Raw genomic sequence first — 20,884 nt, forward strand, 5'->3', positions numbered from 1 at the left:
ACATTTCTGCATTGGCCATGTCCAACAAAACATGTCTCATTCTGCACTTAACACACTTTTCTAACGGAAGGGATAAAATGTTTCATTAGTTCTCTGGAGTTGTGGTTAATCATTATGCTGATAAAGAGTACCTAATTTTTTTCAAAGTTGTTTTTGCCACATTGCTATTATATAAATGGTTTACCTATTCTGTTTAGTTTACTGCATGAATTCATGTCTTCGCAGGAGTCTCATCATTTCTCATAACACTTATAGAATTGCATTACATTTATATTCAACATGTTCATTTATGAATTAACTCTGATTCCCACTGAAAAATTAGAAATTATTAGAAATACTTTTGGGGCAGCTAGGTGGCACAGTGGATAGAGTACCAGCCCTGGAGTCAGGAGAACCTGAGTTCAAATCTGACTTCAGACATTTAATAATTGCCTAGCTGTGACATCTTGGGCCAAGTCACTTAACCCCATTGCCTTAAATTAAAAAAAAAACAAACTAGTTTTGTGCATTCTTTGTTTTGCTTAGTCCTACCTAATCTCTCTGAATCTACCTTTCTCCCTAATTCTCCTTTTTTTCCCCACTTTTCCCCTATGAAATGGAATGGATTTTGGCATTTAAATCTGTATGTATATTTTCCCCTCCTTTGATCAGTTCAGATGAGAGTGAAGATTCAAGGGTCAACATCCCACTTCATCCTATGCCATTCCTCATCTTAATATATGGTTACTCCTACCATTTGTGAGATTATTTTTGACAAGCTTCCTTAACTCTTCCCAGTATATTCCTCTTCTGTTCTTTCCATTGCTCTAAGATCATTAAGACACAAACAAGCTCCCAGGCCTTATCTCTAATGACTCTCTTTAAGACCTCTATGGATAATAGTGCCAGAGGGAACACACAATTCATTTTTGTTTACTCTCATTTACCTTTTTGCTTTTCTTCAGACCTGTATTTGAATTTAAAGTTTCTCTAAAGCTCTAGTATTTTCATAAGGAATATGTGAAAATCCTTATTTCATTATGGTTTCTTATGAATTATACTTTGTTTTGATGGACACATTTTTCTTGGCTGTAAGCTCATATTGTTTTCTAGAATATTATGTTCCAAGTTTTCTCCACCATTATAGGGGACTAAATTGGCTATGGTTCTTCTCATTGTATTTGAATTGTCTTTCTTTTCTTCAATCTTTTAAAGGTGCTGCATTTTGGCTATGGATGTTAACTGGGAATTTTTATTTTGAGGTTTCTAAGAGCTGTGGATAATTTTAAGATTATTTTTATTAAATTATTAAGATAATTTTAAGGGATTCAGATAGTTCAATGATCCTAAACTTTTCTTTCAATTTGTTGTTCAGGAGAGTTGATTTTGTTACGTGATGCTGCATTTTATTCTTATATTTTCAGTCTTTGACTTCTGAATATTTCTGATTATCTTATGAAATTGTTGATCCCTTTCAATGAGTTTGTTTATTGAACAAAGTTTTTTAACCTTGTGCCAAGCTTCTATCTGTGACTTGGAACTGAATAGTGGGCAACAAAACTGCTTAGTAACACCTGTTCCTTTTTTTCCTATAGCACTTATTTCACCATTTTTTTCCCTGGAGCTTTCATTTTGGCGGCGGGGGGTGGGTGGGGGTGGGTTGTAAGGCAATGGGATTAAATGACTTGCCCAGGATCACACAGTTGAGCAAGTATTTAAGCTTCTGAGGCCAGTTTTGAACTTAGGTCCACCTGACTCCAGGGCCCATGCTCTATCCACTGTGTCACCTAGCTACCCCCATTTCATTTCTTAAAACCTTGTAAAACTCTTGCTTCATCTGATCAGGAATTCTATTTTAATTTGTGCCTAAGCTGTAGTCTTTGAGGTTTTACTTGTAGATGTTTTAAGATTTTTTACTAGTTTTCTCTTAAGTATGTATCTGTCATTAAATAGCTTTTCCATGATGATATTCTTTGTGTGTTTATTCTAGCCCACTTTCCAACCTCAGACTTGGTCTAGGCTTTGTAGCATTCCTGAAGGGAAGTGGGCTAGTTCTATTGTACTTTTGGGGGGTATTAAATATGTTTAGGGAAGGAGGTTGGAGATTTGTAAGCTCCTAGTAATTCTGAAGTGGTCTTATCCAGAGCAAAGTATGATCGTTGCCCTCCTGGTCTTAACTGTGCAAGTTCTTGAACTGGCTCTGAACGAGCATGAGTTTGCTTGACACAGTCACTATTGGTCAGATGATAAGACCTGCTACATCAGAGTGAAAAAACTGGAGGCTCCCTTTAGATCCTAGTTATCCCCTGTAGAATTCAGATGGGGCCAGAAGCTGGAACTGGGACTCCACTGTGTTCCTGAGATCTTGGCCACTCTCCTGCTTTGTTTCTGAACTTGCTCCCCTTACTACATAGCAAAGGGCTGTTCTCACATCCTTGGCCAAAGATGTCCTCTTCAGATTACCTCAGATCTGTGACTTAGAACCAGGTAGTAGGCAACAAAACTGCTAAGTGGCACTTGTTCCTGAAGCCTGAACAAGCAAACTCATGCTTGTTCAGAGCCAGTTCAATGTCTTGGTCTGGGTTGGGGACCAAGTTTTACCTTGCACAAAGCCTTTCCCTGCCCTTTTCTAGATCTATTTTGAAGGGAGTTTTGCAGGCAGGGAGAAAAAGAACTTGACTGTATTTCCTTCTAGCTCTCTGTTCCATGTATCTATCACACTTTCAAAGAAAACATTTAAAGAAAGAAAAGCAATCAAAAATTCTTTGTCCTATTTTTAAAGAAATATGGCCAAATAGGAGGGGATAATTTCTCCTCTTTTTCTAATATATGTGGCAATTAAACAAAGTAAATTCCCACAGTGGGTTAATCTAAAAACATATCTCAATTCCAATGTATTCTGCAACTTGAGTATATTACTTCATCAAGAAGTTGATAGCATTCTTCTTCATCTATAATTTTTGTTGGCCACTGCATTGTTTAGAGTTAAGCCTCTGCAATGTTATTGCTCACATCAACTCATGCAAGCCTCTTCAGGTTATTTAAAACCATCCCTCCCTTTCTTTTGATTTCTTATACAATAGGGGCTGCTAGTGGCACAGTGAATAGAGCACTGGCCTTGGAATCAGGAGGACAGGAGTTCAAATCCAGTCTCAGATGCTTGACAATTAACTAGCTACATGATCTTAAGTCACTTAACTCTGACTGCCTCACATCCAGGGTCATCTCCAATCATCCTCATTCATATCTGCCCCTTGGACCCAGATGACTCTGAAGGAGAAAGTGAGACTGGTGACCTAACCTAGCTCCCTTTCACTCAAATTCAATTCATAAGCCTATTATGGCATCATCTCCTCTGATGTCATGGTCTTCTTTGAGAACAAAGAACAAACATTTCCATTACATTCTTCTAGTATAATGTATTCAATCATTCCCCAATTGATGGGCATTTTTTCTTTTTAAGGACAGTACCTAGACTCATCAAATTATACACTTAATTTAGATAATGAATACAAAGCTTTTAAGCTTTGAAGAAAATCCTAATATAGGAACTATGAGGAAAATAGACCCTTCATTAAATAATTAATGAATTAGTAAACTTGAATATTTAAAAATGCAGTAATATTCAATGGGCAAAATCACCTATTACTATTTCATCCTAGCAATTCCATCAAAGGACTTCATACTAAATTTACAATAAAAATGAAAGTCTCTCTATTCCAAAATAACTTAAAACAAAAATGTCAATAAAACACACCCATTAAAACATACAAACACACTGAAAGGATGATTGAATAAAGTATATTAATGTAAAATAATTGTGCTATTAGAAAATATAAAACAAAAAGCAATATGAAATGACCTACAATACCAAAGTGATACAAACTGTGATTAGCAGAACTGTACACAGATTGAATGCAACCTTCTTTGAAATATAGTAATTAGTGTTATTTATAAGATATATCATTCCCAATAGGTAGTGAAGTTCTTTAGATGCTCTCCTGAATGACATTCATAAAAGAGTGAAAGAGAGAGATATGGATATGACTAGGTGGGTGTATGTGGGGTGGTCCCAAAAGTCTTAATGAAATTATAAGGTTAAAACTATACCAAGACTTCTGGAATACCTTGACTGGATTGACACTGCAAACAGGCAATCAATGGGGTCAAGAATTAGGATAAAAAGCTAAAGGTAGCACAGATTCAGAATCCTAAAAACGGATGTAGAATAAAAAGAAAAATTGCTCCATGCTGTAAATTTGAGGTTTTACTTTTTAAAATGTTAATGACTTATATAAAAGAAATTTTACTTTGTAGTTTAATCACTGATGATGAATATCTTACAATGGTTAAAGTACTCATTTAAATTATACGATTCTAGCATTCAAAGGAAGTTCAGCTGCATCTAGTTCAACTCATATCTGAACTTGCTGAGTACAATAACCCAACAAAGACCTATTTGCAAAAAGTGTGGTAAACAATGTTAAAGATTGCAATATTTAAAATTGTTTACCATACTTGACTTTAAAGGTTTACTTAATACTGTTCTCCCCTGGTTTTTCCCTTACTTGGCTAACCACTCTTCTTTGCACAATCTTCATCTGGGACAAGTCCCCTAAGAGTGGATACAACAGAAGGTTTTATACTGAGGTCTTCTTTTCTCTATTTTACTTGAGCTATCTCATCATATCCCAAAGGTCTTATCTTAAAGCAGAAAACTTCCAGATTCCATAAGTTTTCTCCTGAGCTTCAGTTCTATCATTCATACTCTCTAGTAGGCATTTTAACTGGATTTCTTCATAGATTTCTCATGTAGATGATAGAATTCATTACCTTTTTGCCTCCCTTAACCCACAGTTCATTAGAATGTCCCTATTACTTTACAAGACACTCTTTATTCCAATGATTCTGGTCCCCAACCCTATGTAATCCTGAAATATTCATTTTCACTCCTAACTTCTAATCAGCTATCAAAGCTTACCAATTGTCTCTCTACAAAGATGGACATATTTTGCAATTTCTTCACCCATACTAATTCAGGTCCTCATGATACTTCTCACTTAAGACTATTGAAATGGCTTTGTTTCTTTGCCTTAAGCTTCTTTCTGTTCAAATGCATCCCTCTACATATATGCAGCAATTTTTCTTAGTTCATAGGTCTGATTATATTACTTTTACATAATTAACTCCAGTGCCTCCCTAATACCTCTAGAATACATACCCATTTCTATCCCTGAAAGTTCTTTACATTTAGGGCCCTTCTTACCTCTCTGGTATACTTACACATTACTCCTCATGTACTTTGATCCTGATATATTGAATGCTATGGATCACAGATGTCTCCAGCTGGTCCACTAGTTTGAATCAAATATTGTAATGGGATGAGATACATACACTCATTCAACAATTAAAAGATTTACTTAACCAGAGCAAAAAAAAAAAGATACTCAATAAAGGTGCAACATTTAACTTGGGTAGAGAGGCCACTGTTCATCTACATAAGCAAATAAATATGATTAGAAGGGAGAATGTACTAAATTCCCAAGAATTAGAAATCCAATTTTTTTTTACGTTCTTAGGTGACTGGGAAGCTATCTTAACATAGCTTGCAGAAGTTGCATCAATAGTTAAGGTTGAGCAGACTGAGCTTTAGTCTAAGTCTTAGGGATACTTTCCTTGCTTTTCAGGATATTTCCTAAATATTCCAATTTAAATGGAAAAGAACAGGGGGTGGACTGGGAGGGAGAGGTAGGAAGAGTGCAGTTTAGGAGATTCTGAATATTGATCCAAGTTACAATTCTGTGTTTGAACTCTCTGACTCCCATACCTGAATTGCCCTCTACAATTAATTCTACTCATTCAATTTCTGATTTCCTTGTAGACTCAGCTCAACTAGCTGAAAGAGCTCTCAATTACATTCACAAATTCCTCTCTCCATAAGTTTTTTTTTCAATATGAGCACTATAACATTGACTAAGAGTTCTGCTCTCAAAAGATCTTTCCATATTCATTATATTTATAGGGTATCCATCCAGTATGAGTTAACTGGTAAGAACTCACTTTTCATGAAAGGCCTTTCAACATTTGTAACGTTTCTTTGCAATGTATATTCTCTGCTGTTCAGTTGTCACTTGGGAAAAAATTCTCACAAGTACAATTTTCATAATAATTTGTAATCTCTGATACTGTGTAAATTCTGAGCTTCAATGGAAAATGTTTCCACTTTCATAATTTCTTTCCAGTTTGAAGTCTCTTATGTCCAGTAAGATGTGAGTTGATATGGAAGGCTTTTCCCACAATCATTACATTCAGAAGACTTCTCTCTGGTATGAATTTTCTAATATTTCAGTAATATATGTGCTGCTGAGGAACGTCTTTCTGCATTTGTAACATACATAGGTATTTTTCCTCCTATATGAATTTGCAGATATAGAAGTGGAAAGAGCTAAACCAAAGGCCACTGACAAGGGTTACACTATTTTTTTCCAACATGAATTCTCTGATGTCGATTAAGATTTAATTTGCAACGGAAAGCTTTCTCACAACTGTTACATTTATAAGGCTTCTCTCCAGTATGAGTTCTCTGATGAATAGTCAACTGTGAACTCCATCGGAAGGCCCTTCCACAAACATTACATTCAAAAGGTTTCTCTCCAGTATGAATTCTCTGATGTTCACTAAGGTATGTCTTATTGGGGAATACTTTTCCACAATCATCACATTTAAAAAGTTTTACTCCAGTATGCAATCTCTGATGCTGAGTAAACTGTGAACTCCAACGGAAGGTCCTCCCACAATCATTACATTTATAAGGCTTCTCTCTTGTATGAGTCCTCTTATGTTGAGTAAGGTATGTGTTACTAAGGAATGACTTCCCACAATCATTACATGGATACAGTTTAACTCCAGTATGCAGTCTCTGATGTTGAGTAAACTGTGAGCTCCAGCGGAAATTCTTTCCACACTCATTACATTTATAAGGCTTCTCTCTGGTGTGAGTCCTCCTATGTTGAGTAAGGTATGTCTTATTAAGGAAGGATTTCCCACAATCATTACACTTATATAACTTTAATCCAGTATGCTGTCTCTGATGTTGAGTAAACTGTGACCTCCAGCAAAAGTTCTTTCCACATTCATTACATTTATAAGGCTTTTCTCCAGTATGAGTCTTCTGATGTTGAGTAAGGTAGGAACTCCAGTGGAAGACCTTTCCACAATCATTACATTCATAAGGTTTCTCTCCAGTATGAATTCTCTGATGTTCAGTAAGATATGTGCTGTCAAGGAAGGTCTTTCCGCATTCATAACATTTATAGGTTTTCTCTCCTGTGTGTATTCTTAGATGTCTAGTAAACTGTGAGAGCCAGCCAAAGGCCTTTCCACAATCATTACACTTGTAGGGTTTTTCTCCAGTATGAATTCGTTGGTGTTCAATAAACTGTGAGCTCCAGCAGAAGACTTTCCCACAATCATCACATTTGTAAGGAGCATCCCCAGTATGTATTTTCCGATGTACAGTCAACTGTGAGCTCCATCGAAAAGACTCACCACATTCATGACACTCATAAGGTTTCTCTCCAGTATGAAGTCTCTGATGTCGTGTGAGGTGTAATTTGCTTCGGAAGGCCCTTTCACAATTGTTACATTTATAAGGTTTCTCTCCAGTATGAGTTCTCTGATGAAGAGTTAACTGTGAACTCCATCGGAAGGTCTTCCCACAGTCATTACATTCATAAGGTTTCTCTCCAGTGTGAATTCTCTGGTGTTCACTAAGGTATGTTTTATTGGGGGAATACCTTCCCACAATCATTACATTTAAAAAGTTTCACCCCAGTATGCAATCTTTGATGTTGAGTAAACTGTGAGCTCCATCGGAAAGTCCTCCCACAATCATTACATTCAAAAGGTTTCTCTCCAGTATGAATTCTCTGATGTTCAGTAAGGTATGTCCTATTCGGGAATACCTTCCCACAATCATTACATTTATAAAGTTTCACTCCACTATGCAGTCTCTGATGCTGAGTAAACTGGGAACTCCAACGGAAGGTTTTTCCACAATCACTGCATTCATAAGGTTTCTCCCCAGTATGGGTTCTCTGATGTTGAATAAGGTATGAGCTTGAGCGAAAGGCCTTTCCACAATAGTTACATTCATAAGGTTTCTCTCTACTGTGAATTGTTTGATGATCAACCATGTGTGTGTTCCAGAAGGCCTTGGTATATTCATGACTTCTAGGGAAATTTTCTCCAATAGGAATTCTGTGATAAGAAATAATGGATGAATTGTGGTTGCAGGCTTACCTATATGATTACATTCATGTAATTTCCAAGCTACTGAAAATATCTGAATAATAAGCTGAATGAATTTTCACATCATTATATTTAGAAAATTAATTCTTTGATAAGGATCTATTAAATATTGTTTCAGACTGAATAATGTCTGAAATTCTACATATGTACATAGAGCACATTCATGGAGAATTTCTTATATAGATATCAGCTAAGAAAAGTGGACTGAATTTAAAAGCCTGAAAACTCTTACATTTATTAGGACTTTTTCTTTAGATGATTTTTTTTTAACTTACCTAGAATGTTTCTCTTCATGGTTCTGCTCCTGCTTCTCCAAAGTGACATAATATTTCAATGCTTCTCCCAACTTAAAGACATAGGAACCATTCCTTCTGAGTCTTTTCTCTGTTAACTGACTAGTTTCAGGTCCAGTCTCCCAATCTGAAAGAAAAAACAAAAGCAAACATTTCCTGCTAAACTGAAAAGAAAAAATGATCAACATTTATTTTTTTCCTATATTGCTATAGGTTTTTTGCTAATACCACATTTTTGTATCAGTATTTGTCAGGGTTATTTATCTTCAGTTTTCATTCTCTACTTTTTCTCAGAATTTTTGTAAATTATTTAAGAATCATTTATATTTGTAAAAAGAAATTTAGTGGAGTCCTTTTCTTTCTGTACTGGAACTTAATGGAAACTTAAAGAGCACTGGCTTCTAAAATGATCAGAAGCAGAATACTTCTTGGGTTGTGTTTTGCTTTGGGATGGCTAAAGATGACTTGCTCAATTTCCCTCAATATGCCTTCTATTCTTTCTCAATTTTCTGGGCATCAGTATTTTTGATTTGCCTTTCTCATCTTAATAGAAATTTAGAGAAATATTACACATAGTTCTTAATGGTCTGTAATTCTTTAAGGACCATAAAAGATCTTAAAAGATGTTTTTTTCATTTCTTTGAACCATTTGTCCTTTGAGAAAAAGGTTTTGGTGTTAAACATTTATATTCTTTCCCTATGTATATTTGGTAGTAAACTACTATCAGTTATTAAATATAAGGATATATTTTCCTCAAATGATAGCACCCCTTCTCATCTTTTCATTTGTTAGCATAAAATTTAGTTTCATGTAACTGTAATGATTTATTTTATAATTTTGGGATCACCATTCTTTGCCTAAAATTCACCCTGAACCAATACCATGAAAGATACTACTGTTCTTTTTCATTTGACATGATCTCTAAAGTTAACATTTATTGCTGAAGGGGATGTAGAAAAAATAGGGACACAAATACTGCTGTGGAGAAATTGTGAATTGATCTGTCTTTTCTGAAGAACAATTTGAACTATGCCCAAAGAGATATAAAACTGCATACCCTTTGATCCAGAATAGCACTACTTGGTCTGTATCCCAAAGAGATAAAAGAAAAAGGAAAAAGGACTTATATGCGCAAAAATATTTATAGCAGTTCTTTTTGTGGTAAATAAGCATTAGAAACTGAGAAGTCCCCCAATTAGAGAATAGCTAAAAAAGTTACAGTATATGATTTTATAATAATGGATCAATTGTGAAAGTCACAGCTATTCCAATCAATATAATGATCTAAGAAAATTTCAAAGGACTTATCAGGAAATGCTATTGACCTGAGAGAGAACTGATGAACTTTGAGTGCTTAATTGAATTGTTTTTTTCACTTAATTTCTTTTGCTTTTTGGGGGGAAGGGAGGAAAACATGGCTAACATGGAAATGTGTTGCAAGATTTCACATGTATAATTTATATCATTTTGCTTTCCTTCTTAATGGGTAGGGAAGGAGTGAAATGGAAGGAGAATGTTGAACTCAAAATTTTAAAAAAGAATGCTTAAATAAATCAAATTTTTAAAACAAAAAATAAAAGTTTATATATCCATTTTGAATTCATTGAAATGCTGAATGACATGCTAGTCTAAACCCAATTCAGACCAACTTCAGGATTTTTCCCAGTAATTCTTGTCAAACTGTCAGTTCATCCTAAAGTAACTTTTGTTCTCAGGTTTACAAAAACCATATTGTTGAGAAGGATTATTTCAAATCAATCTTTTAACTACTCCACTCTAATGAAATACTTTTGTAATTTTTAAGTGTCAAATGATTTTGATAACTGATAAAAGTGGAGGTAGAGAAGGACAATTTCCCTCTTTTACCTCTTAAGTTGGACTGAATGAGTGGGGTGAATCAGACAGCTTTCAGTCTGGGATAGCACTCTGCAGTAACCTACCATAACACCTACAAAGGGAACAGAGTTGATCTGGCTCAGGCACAGCAGCGAGAGCAAAGTTCCAGAGGATAACTAGGGCTGGGACTAGCCTAAGTGGCTGGACTGAGCCTGAAGAAAAGGGGACAGAAATCTAGCTGGGTCTAGCACTGTCCCTGCACCAGAAGGGGACTATGGACAGAAATCAAGAAAAATGAAATGTAAATTCCCTCACTTTTTCAGTAAGAGAGAGAAATTTGTACATCATTAAAAAAGGAAGGACTCAGAAAGGGCATAATGGGGAATATAAGAAAAAAAGAGCTAAAACAATAAAGATTTCAAGAAGCTAAAACTGAGTCAAATAAAGGTTAAGTGCAGAGAAAGAATTTTACTTTAGGTCTCCCTTATCAGCCCAGCATTCTATCTATTGCAGCATCTAACTGCCTAAGAAGACAAAATACAAACAATTAAATCCATCAAAATATATGTGGGATAAACTGGAAATAATCTCAAAGGAAAGGCATCAGCATTAAGGCAAATCAGGAAAGGTAGATAGGAAGTGTAATTTTAGTTGGGATTCCAAGAGAGAGAGAGATGAATAGGGAAAGAACTTCAAGCATAGGGGACATCAAATGAGATGGAGTATTTTGTGGTTGAAAGAGGAAGACAACCAGTGTCACTGGATTCCCAAAATATGTGAAGAATAAACTGTAAGAAGACAAAAAGTGTTAAAAGAGGACACATTAGGGCCAGCTAAGTGGTGCAGTGGATGGAGCACTGACCCTGCAATCAGGAGGACCTCAGTTCAAATCTGGCCTCAAAAGGTTAATAATTGGCCGTGTGACCTTGGGCAAGTCACTTAACCCGACTGCCTAAAATTAAATAAAAATTAGAAAAAAAAACAAGAGGACAGATTAAATGCCAGAGAATTTTATATTTTCTCCAAGAAGTTACTAGAACCACTGGAGTTTACTGAATAGCAGGAATGATATGGTCAGACCTGTGTTTTAAGATCAATTTAACAGCAGAGTAGAAGAGAGACTGGAGTCAGGAGATGCTGGAGTTAAGGAGACTGACCAGAATACTACTTCAGTAGTTTGGGTGTGATGGGTTGATGGCCTAGAAAAGGTAGGATTTAACTACTTATATATGAAGAGTGTTAGAGAATGAGTAGTTGAGAAACACCTAGATCATGAATTTAAGTGAGAGAATGGTGGTTTTCTGCACAGTAATTGGAAAGTATAAAAAAGGGAAGGGATTAGAAGGAAAAATAAAGACAGCTACTAGCTTAATGAGTTTTAAGATCTCTGTGGCATCCAGTTCAAAATGTCCAAGAATAAGGCTGGATAGCAGCATCTGAGAATCATTAGCTTACAGATAATTCAATCCATGGGAGCTAAAGAAATCACTAAATAAAAGAGCAGAGGGAGAAAAGTGCTTTGGAGAGAGCACTAGGATCACCCACTCTTAAAGTGCATAGGAAATGAAGAAAAGAGTATCAGATGTAGTAGGTTGAGAATTAGGAGAGTACAGTTGTGCAAAACTTGAGAATATTAAGAGAAAAAAATGATCACAAGGTTCAAAAGATGAAGAATGAGGTTTGAGAAAAGGTTATAACTTTTGGTAATTCAAAGAACTTTACTAACTCTGGAGAGTGGCTGCTGTTCAGTGATGAAGTCAGAAGTCAGGATGTCTTGGGAAAATGTATTAGGCTGTTGAGAAGAAGCAGGAAGAGGGAAAAGAAAAGTGAGAGAATGGGGATCAAAGAGCAAGCAATCATGTTGAAAAAATGGGATGGAATAGGATTATTTGTACATATAGAGGGGTTTGACTTGGCAAGGAGGAATGGCCACTTCTTCCTGTGATATAGGGATTATGGAGGGTGACTGTGATGTAAAATACGAGTCCAATCATCAAAATGATTCATACAGAAGAAAATCTTCATACATGCACTGAATCCAAATTTGACCTTAGACATTTACTAGCACTATGATCCGGGGCAAGTCATTTAACTCCTATTTGTCTCAGTTTCTGCAACTATAAAATGGGGATAATTACAGTACCTACTTCACAAGATTGTTGTGAGGATCAAATAAGATATCTGTAAAGTTCTTAGCACAGTGTTTGGAGCATAGTAAGCACTATTTATTATTATTATTATTATCATTATTATTATTATTATTATTATGATACACTGAACGTGGGAAGTCCTTACTTTTAAATCAAATCTTAAATACAAGAGGAAAAACCTTATGTGTAATGAAATAAACACATTATGTTGTACATGTAATATACTCCAATTTAGAAAATACCAGGGAATATAAAATCTAGAGAGAGATACAAGAAGGAAAAGCAGGAGAGATATCTGAGTAAAGTAGTTAATCTTAAAAATGATTTCTACTGGAAAAGTGCCTTTAAAACTTAAGGATTATGGGAGAGTCACAACTCAAATTTCAATCAGAATTCACAATGGCAGGAAGTTTTGAATGTAATTAGTGTGGGAATGTCTTTAATTACAAATGAGCCTTTATAAGAAATGTAATAGAATTATTTTTTCTCTAACAAAGGGAAGGAAAAGGCAATGTAGTCTAGGGAGGACTATAGAATGGTGTTTTCTACTAGTAGGAAGAGTCTGATCCAAAATATATGAATATAAGTATGTAAGTCTACACACACACACACACACACACACCCCCCAAACAAAAAACAAGTCCCTAAAAGAATGACAGGAACAAAGAATTCAACAAACCAAGAACTACTAACAACTAAGAGAAATGAAAATCAAAAAAAACCCTAATGTCTCACTCTCAACAAACTAGTAAAAATAACAAAGTCAATGTTGGAGTTGCAGAAAAACAAACACATTCATGTACTGTTAGTAGACCCATGAATTCATACCACCATGTTGGAAAGACCTTGAAATTATGCAAATAATTGCTTTATGCCCTTTGATCAACAGAATTCACCATAGGCATATGCCCCAAGGAGATTATTGACTTTTTAAATAAACAACCCCAAGGACCACAGAACTTTTCCATCTAACTTGTTGGTGGAAACTTTCCTAGATGTTGTCTCCTCCATTGAAATGTGAGTGCTATGAGACTTTGCACATATTAAGCACTTAATAAATGCTTTATTCATTCACAAACTATTAACTGTATGAAGGAATGCTCCAAATAACTAAAAAGGAAAAATATACAAAACAAAACAATGCTGAGGTTTCAGACTGAAAACTGGTAAAAATGACAAAAGAAGGGAATAATGTGTTGAAAGAGTTTGGAGAACAGGTGCGCAATCTGCTTTGCTAATGGAACTATGAACTAGTACAACCATTTTGAAAAGCTAAACTATCCAAACCAAAGAAAGTCTCCAAATGCACCAAAATATTTATACCAGTATTTCTGTAATTGTTAGGAATTTGACAAAGATGTCCACTGATCAAGGAATGGTTAAACAAACTGCAATACACGAATGTAACGAAATATTACTGGGATGTAAGAAATGATGAACATGATGAATATAGAGAAGCATGGAAAGATCTATAGGAACTAATGAAGAATAAAGTAAAGACAAGAAAACGATGTACAAAATAACTACAAGAATGTGGGGGGAAAAAGCAAATGGTGCAAATTTATAAAACACAAGCATGGCTCCAAAAGATACTGAAGAGACATTCCACTCAATATCTCTGAAGAGATGAAAGGTTTGTAACTGTGAGATACTTTAAAATATCTTCAGACCAGTTAGACTGGTTAGTTTTGACTAACTTTTTAATATCTTTTTTTGGTCTTTAGGAAATTTTTATTATGGGGGAAGAGAATTTTGATGATGTAAAAGACATCAAGATTTAAATAAATGCTATGAAATCAGGTGAAGAAGTAGATAAAGTGCCAGGCCTGGAGTCAGAAAGACTTATCCTCCCAAGTTCAAATATGGTCACAGACACTTACTACCTCTATTTCCTCATCTGTCAAATGAGCTGCAGAAGGAAATGGCAAACTACTCCAATATCTCTGACAAGAAAAACCATAAATAGGGTCAGGTCAGTCAGACATGACTGAAGAATGATTGATTGAACAACAATAACAAAATTATGTAAGCTTAACCCTAAAGAAGCTATAAGAAAGATGTTAACCTCTTCTTTACAAAGGTGGGAGGCCCCACAGGTGTGGAACACTACAATTAATTTCATATTTTTTAGATGGATTGAAACACAGTCCCTGTCCTTTAGGACTCACATGCCAAAATATATGTGCTAGAAACAAACAGTATAAATCAAAAGGTAATTGCAGAGAAAAGGAACTAGCGATGGAATGGGATGAGGAGGAAACAGAAAACCTCTAGCAAAAGGTGGGATTTGAGTTGAGTCATGAAAAGCTAGGGAAGTCAGGCAATAGAGATGAGGGAGAGAATTCAAGGCATTGCCAACAGTCAATGAAAGTACCCTTGTCATTGAGGAAACAATGTTTTGTTTGAGAAACAGCAAAGCCAGTGTACCTGATCACAGACTACACAGGATAAAAGGAAAGGAATTTAAGATTAAGAAGACTGAATACCCGTTTATGAAGGGTTTTAAAAATCAAAAAAAATTTTTTTTAATATTTGATCCTAGAGAAAGTCACTTAAGTTTACTCAGTAGGAAAATAAAATGTCAGGCAACCTATGCTTTAGGAAGAATATTTTGACATCTTAGTCAAAGAATTAAAGTGAGAAGAGCCTTGATACAAGAAGACCAACCCTGATTGGTCTACTGAAAAAGTCCATGCAAGAGGTGATATAAACCTGTATAAGAGTAGGAGCCCTGAGCACAGAGAAAGGGAGTTATATGAGAGATGCTTTTGGAATAGAAATGTGAAGATACGGCAACAGACTGGTTATGTAGAGTGAATTTAAGAGAAGATCATTGACTCTGGGAGAATGGATAAATAGGAGGATAGAGGTACACTCTACACTATTAGGGAAGTCTGGAAGAATGGGGATTTTGAGGGAAAGATAAGGACATCTAAAGACATGCTGACTTATAGATGCCTACAAAGCAAAAAAAAAAAAGGAAATGGGGGAAAAAAATCTTTCTATTAGAAATCAGACATTTAAAATCTAAGGAACGGATCATTTAGATAATTTTGTTACCCCATGGGTACAAAGCACACAAAAAGGCAATTCTGGAAACAAAATTATCAATACCCAACTTATTCAAACCCTCTAATATTTAAAAAATTGAACATAAAAACAATTCTTCAATACCCATTAAACTAGCAAAAATATTTTAGCTATAAAACTAAATACTCTTAAAATGCAAGATAGGAAAAAACAACAAAACTAGTTATAACTTTTGAACCATTAATCCATTATTTTAAGATCACAACATAAGAAATTTAGCATGTATTGATTATTAAGTTCAATTTCCTAATTTTACAGATGAGGAAACTAAGGTACAGAGAGGTTAAGAGGTTTGCCTAGGATCACATAGTTGAAATGCCTGAAGAAAATCTGAATTCAGATTTTCTTGTCTCTAATTCCAGTGCTCTATGTCACCTCATTGCCCCACAGAAACAGTAAATCCTAGAGATATTATTGCAAAATATTGGTATTGAATTTACTCAGATGAATGAGGTACAGAAATTATTGAATAATCTCTCTACACAAATATTCAGAGGTTTTATTTCTGATAACAAAAATTCAGCCTGAAGTGACATGCCTGAGGAATGGTTGAAAAGATTGTGGATAATTAAAATTGGATTATTATGACACCATCATCATTGTCATTTCTTAAGAACACAAAACCGGGAAACACTATACAGAGAATGTAGAATGAGAATATAGACTCAAATCAAAATTACATATATAACAGAACATTAATTCTAGACAACATGAGGAGAAAAAGATAAAAAGAGAATAGAGAGGGGGCAGCTAGATGGGACAATGATAAAGTATTGGTCCTGGAATCAGGAGGACCTGAGTTCAAATGCAAACTCAAACATTAATAATTGCCTAGCTATGTGATCTTGGGCAAATCACCTTTAACCCCATTGCCTTAAATAAATAAATAAATTTTAAATTGCTGAGAAGGGAATACAGAGAAAAATAGGACGTTTTCTCTTATTTTTAAATTAAAATTAATACACTTCATTCAAAAAAGAATGACCACTGGAAACAAAGCAAAAGAACAGTGAAAACATGACTTATAATGACTCTCTTATGTCTGGTTTTTCAATAACTCACTTGGACAGGTGTTCCAAAGTACTTCTGGATCCTGTATCCAAGGTGTTTCTCCTTCTTCCAAATGGGAGATCACATCTGGTTTCCAAACTGTAAGTCCTGCTCATTAGAAATGGAAATGCATTGAAGACAGAGGTCTGTTATTCTATCACCATTCACTTATTATCTGAGGTAAAGAGGCATGCTAAGGTTGACCAAAAGATGGAACAGAGAACCTTTGAAAGATCTCTGCATTATATCCCTGAGATATATAGACTTGTCATCACAAAGAAAAATAGTTTTGACCCACCCCTACTAAGAGGATGAAACTTTTTTGCCCTTAGGTACTAGTACTGGAACTCTGGGGGAGAATCTTTTACCTGAACGGAAGGCACAATCTCAGAGGCAATACAAACAATTAACCAGTTCCCAGTTGTACACAGTAAAAGCTTTTCATCTGGGATCAGGGAGCAATTTCTGTTCCACTGATGTCCAAAACAGAATTAGTAAACACTAATTCTCAAATGTTTACCACAATGGAAATTCTAATTTAATTAGGTGTATTAAGAAAGATACTACTGTGGAAATAATATGATTCACAAAGGATAGTTCTTACCTAGAAAGACAAGGTTCTTGTAATTCTCTAACATCACATCCTTGTACAACTCCTTCTGAGATGGGTCCAATTTTCTCCACTCTTCCTGGGTAAAATGCACTGTCACATCCTTGAATGTCACTGATTCTCTATGGACCTTCAGGGAATGGCAAATTGGGAAATGGGAGTGATTTTAAGTCAAATGGATAGTGAGAATCAGCTCTATGTATGTTATGTATTGTATGTATGTGTATACACATGTGCACATATAACATCATGTGTAAACAGATATAACAGCTTATACTCTGGATTGCCTCAGTCTGAATTATGAAGTACTATTTATTACAAAAACCCTGAGACAAATGCAAGAATTTACAGTCATTTTCAGATGAAATAGAGAAAACTGAGCATAAGAAAGGATAAGTCACATAGCACAAAAAACCTGTTAGAAATCAAACATTTAAAACCTAAGGAATGGATCATTTAGATGATTTTATTACCCCATGGGTACAAAGCACACAAAAAGGCAGTTCTGGAAACAAAATTATCAATACCCAACTTATTCAAACCCTCTAATATTTAAAAAATTGAACATAAAAACAATTCTGATTAAATACAGATGAAATAGAGAAAACTGAGTATAAGAAAGGATAAGTCACATAGCACAAAAAACCTGTTCATCTCCTTAAGTGAACACATGTAAATTATTGCCCTTTCTTCAAATATTGATGTGATAACAAGGATATAACACTAATATCTATTATCATACTCCAAGTATATTGACTGAGAGGCTGCAAAGCAATCAACCTCCATTCATTATTGTTATTATTATTATTATTTAGTTTTTACAAGGCAATGGGGTTAAGTGGCTTGCCCAAGGCCACACATCTAGGTAATTATTAAGTGTCTGAGGCCGGATTTGAACTCAGGTACTGCTGACTCCAGGGCCTGTGCTCTATCCACTGCACCACCTAGCTGCCCTCCTTCAGTCATTATTAAATAGCATTTCTAGTAACATTCTCTAGCATTTCATCCTATTCTATCCTGTATATGGTTTGTGACCCTTTAACATAGTAGCATACATTTATACAGCTATTATTATCTCGTTTGAAAATCCCTACAATGTTTGTACTAAGGGGTGTTACTTCCCACAGTGTACAAATGAGAATACTGAGGCCCACTAATGTTAAAAGTAACTTGAAAATAGCCATAGTACTAAGAAGCAAGGGAGCCTTGCAAAAACCTAAAATAAAAAGTATTAAGAAGCAGAACTGGAATGGATCCATGTCAACACCCACTCCACTTCACCCAAAGCACCTCCCAATTTAATTCTAAGGCAGCTTGTGGAAATAGACATTCTCACAATGCTAAATTTTAACAATAAATTTTTTAAGTTTAAATTTATTATTCCAACTACATGACACGCAAAGATAATCTCCAACACTCATTTTTTGGTAATATTTGGAATTCCACATTTTTTCCCTCCTCCCTCCCCTTGAGAATAATAATCTATTTAATCCAAATACTATTATCTGAATTCCGACCGCCTTCATTCGTTTTTCTCGCCAGTCAAGTCTGATCTTAACTGTTTCCTCCGCCTTTCCTTTTGCACTTTATTTGACTTTATTGTCAACTCCAGGAGACGAGATTGCTAGAAGACCAAATGCAGACTCTCTGTCACCTTCCTTCCCTGAACACAGAGAACTTAAAAGTTTGCAATGATTCCTCTGGGAATTTAAACTTCCTCCGACAATCCCCGAGCGGACTCACTTTGCAGCCGGGCGCCGGCGGCAGCAGCACGGGGGCCATGGCGCCTCCTGCGGGGGCCGAGCTGGGGCAGGCCCGGGCCCGGAGACGAGCATCAGCCCACCCGCGCCCGGCGGACCCCGGCCCCGGCGCCCGGCGGCGCCGGCCTCCTTCGCCGCGGACGAGGGAGACTCAAGGGCGGGCCCTGCCGGGAGAATCGCCGCCCCGCGGCGGGCCCGGCAGCCGGCGCCGCTCGGCGCAGACCCCGAAGCCGGGGGCAGCAGGGAGAGGCCGCGGCAGACGCGGGGTCGGACCGAAGGCCGAGGACCCGGGCAGCTTCAGCTCCCGAGGCCGCTACGAGAAGGAAAGAAGAAGCAGGAAAGGAAGTCCGAGCGGCCACGCCATCAGGGCGCAGGCGGAGGAAGCGGAAGTGGCGTCAGAGGGCGGCCCTGCCAGCGCTTCCGCCCTTCCGTTCCGCCCCACTCCCCAGCGGAGCCCTTAGGCTCTTCTCCCCGAGTTGAGCGTCAATCAACGTTTCCTTGGCAACCGCGCCCGCGCGGCCCGCCTAACTCCGATCCCCACAGAGCCTCGGCTCGGCATTTCCGGAAATGTAGGAGGAAGTCGGGGAGCTTTGTGCGCATGTCTGAAAAGAGAAGGCGAGGCAGCTGGAGAGAGGCTTCTAGTTACCTCCAAACTTGATTAAACATTCCCGGCAGGCGCTCTTAATGAAGCTGGGCTCCGTGAACTTGGTTTGTTTTTTTAAATTGTGATAGCTACATTTCAGCATAATTGTTTTCCTACGTATTTTTTCACTTAAAGATGGGACTCTAAGATGGGTTCATTCGCCCTTCACCCCAGACTGTTCAAAGGTCCAAGACGGTTATGGGGGAAAAAAAAAAGTTAAGAATCCCGGGGTTGAAGCTCTTTTAATTTAAAGGAGAATTGGGAGCTGGAATTTTGTTTTAATTTTTAAAATAAAAAGTATGTTGTGTGCAGCCTTTCTTATCTATAAAGTTTAGCATAGTTGCCTAGTAGAGTAGGTGATTTGTAAATTTTTTGATTGATTGATAATTGCATAAGAAGCCACAGGCTATCCAATTAATAAGATATTCAGATAGGATATCTATGACAGAGAGTATTGTCAAAGTGTAATAATAATTTTTGATAATGAGCCATTCCTGGTTAAAAAAAAAAGGCTGATTTCTTTAGAATAGTGTTCAGTCTTCACTGTAAAGTAGGAAAGAAGTTATTGACTATCTTCCCCCTGTGTTAATAATCAACTCAGGAAGATAAGGATCTGGATGTTGGAAGACTTGTCCTGCCCTCATGATGCTTAATAAAAGAGTTAACAATCAGATAAGTTTTGCATTAGGATGATAGTCTCTGAGAAGCAATTGGCAACTTACAGATGGTGCAGCCTTCTTTGCCCTTCAAGGAGGTTAATGATTTCCCCCTATTCTTTGTTTTTGGATAAATATGTCCATCTCCCTCAGTTCTGGGTGATCATCTTGGACACATGGTTTCCACCTAATGGTAAATCATTACCACCTTGTTGTCCTGGTCTTCAAGAATGAAGGACAAACCGTCATCATTATCATCAAGAAATCCCAGAGAATAAAACTTCATATCTAAGCTATATTTTCTGTCATTTTATTTTAACCCCATATTTTAAGGTTTACAGTTTTAGGGTTCATATTCATTAAGCAGCTACTTCCATGCCAGATACTCTAATAAGCCTTGGGAATAAAAAGAAAACCAAAAAAGTGTGCCCCCCCCAAGAGCTGAGTCTAATAAGTGAGACAATTTGTGAAAAAACCATAAACAAGACATTAAAGTGAACAGAGAT

General features: G+C 36.4%; 1 protein-coding gene across 1 annotated transcript; it reads right to left on the reverse strand.

Moving 5' to 3' along the window:
* Window positions 1-3,764: 3,764 nt before the first annotated feature.
* LOC141500311 (uncharacterized) lies at window positions 3,765-19,137 on the reverse strand. The gene is given in 6 exon segments (XM_074203395.1): window positions 3,765-7,768; window positions 7,770-8,238; window positions 8,565-8,709; window positions 16,722-16,817; window positions 17,314-17,449; window positions 19,063-19,137. Coding segments are annotated over 6 exon segments (2,199 nt in total). The 5' UTR covers window positions 19,102-19,137; the 3' UTR covers window positions 3,765-6,454.
* Window positions 19,138-20,884: the final 1,747 nt, after the last annotated feature.

The sequence above is a fragment of the Macrotis lagotis genome, chromosome 1 (genome assembly GCF_037893015.1).
Source record: "Macrotis lagotis isolate mMagLag1 chromosome 1, bilby.v1.9.chrom.fasta, whole genome shotgun sequence".
Taxonomy (NCBI): domain Eukaryota; kingdom Metazoa; phylum Chordata; class Mammalia; order Peramelemorphia; family Peramelidae; genus Macrotis; species Macrotis lagotis.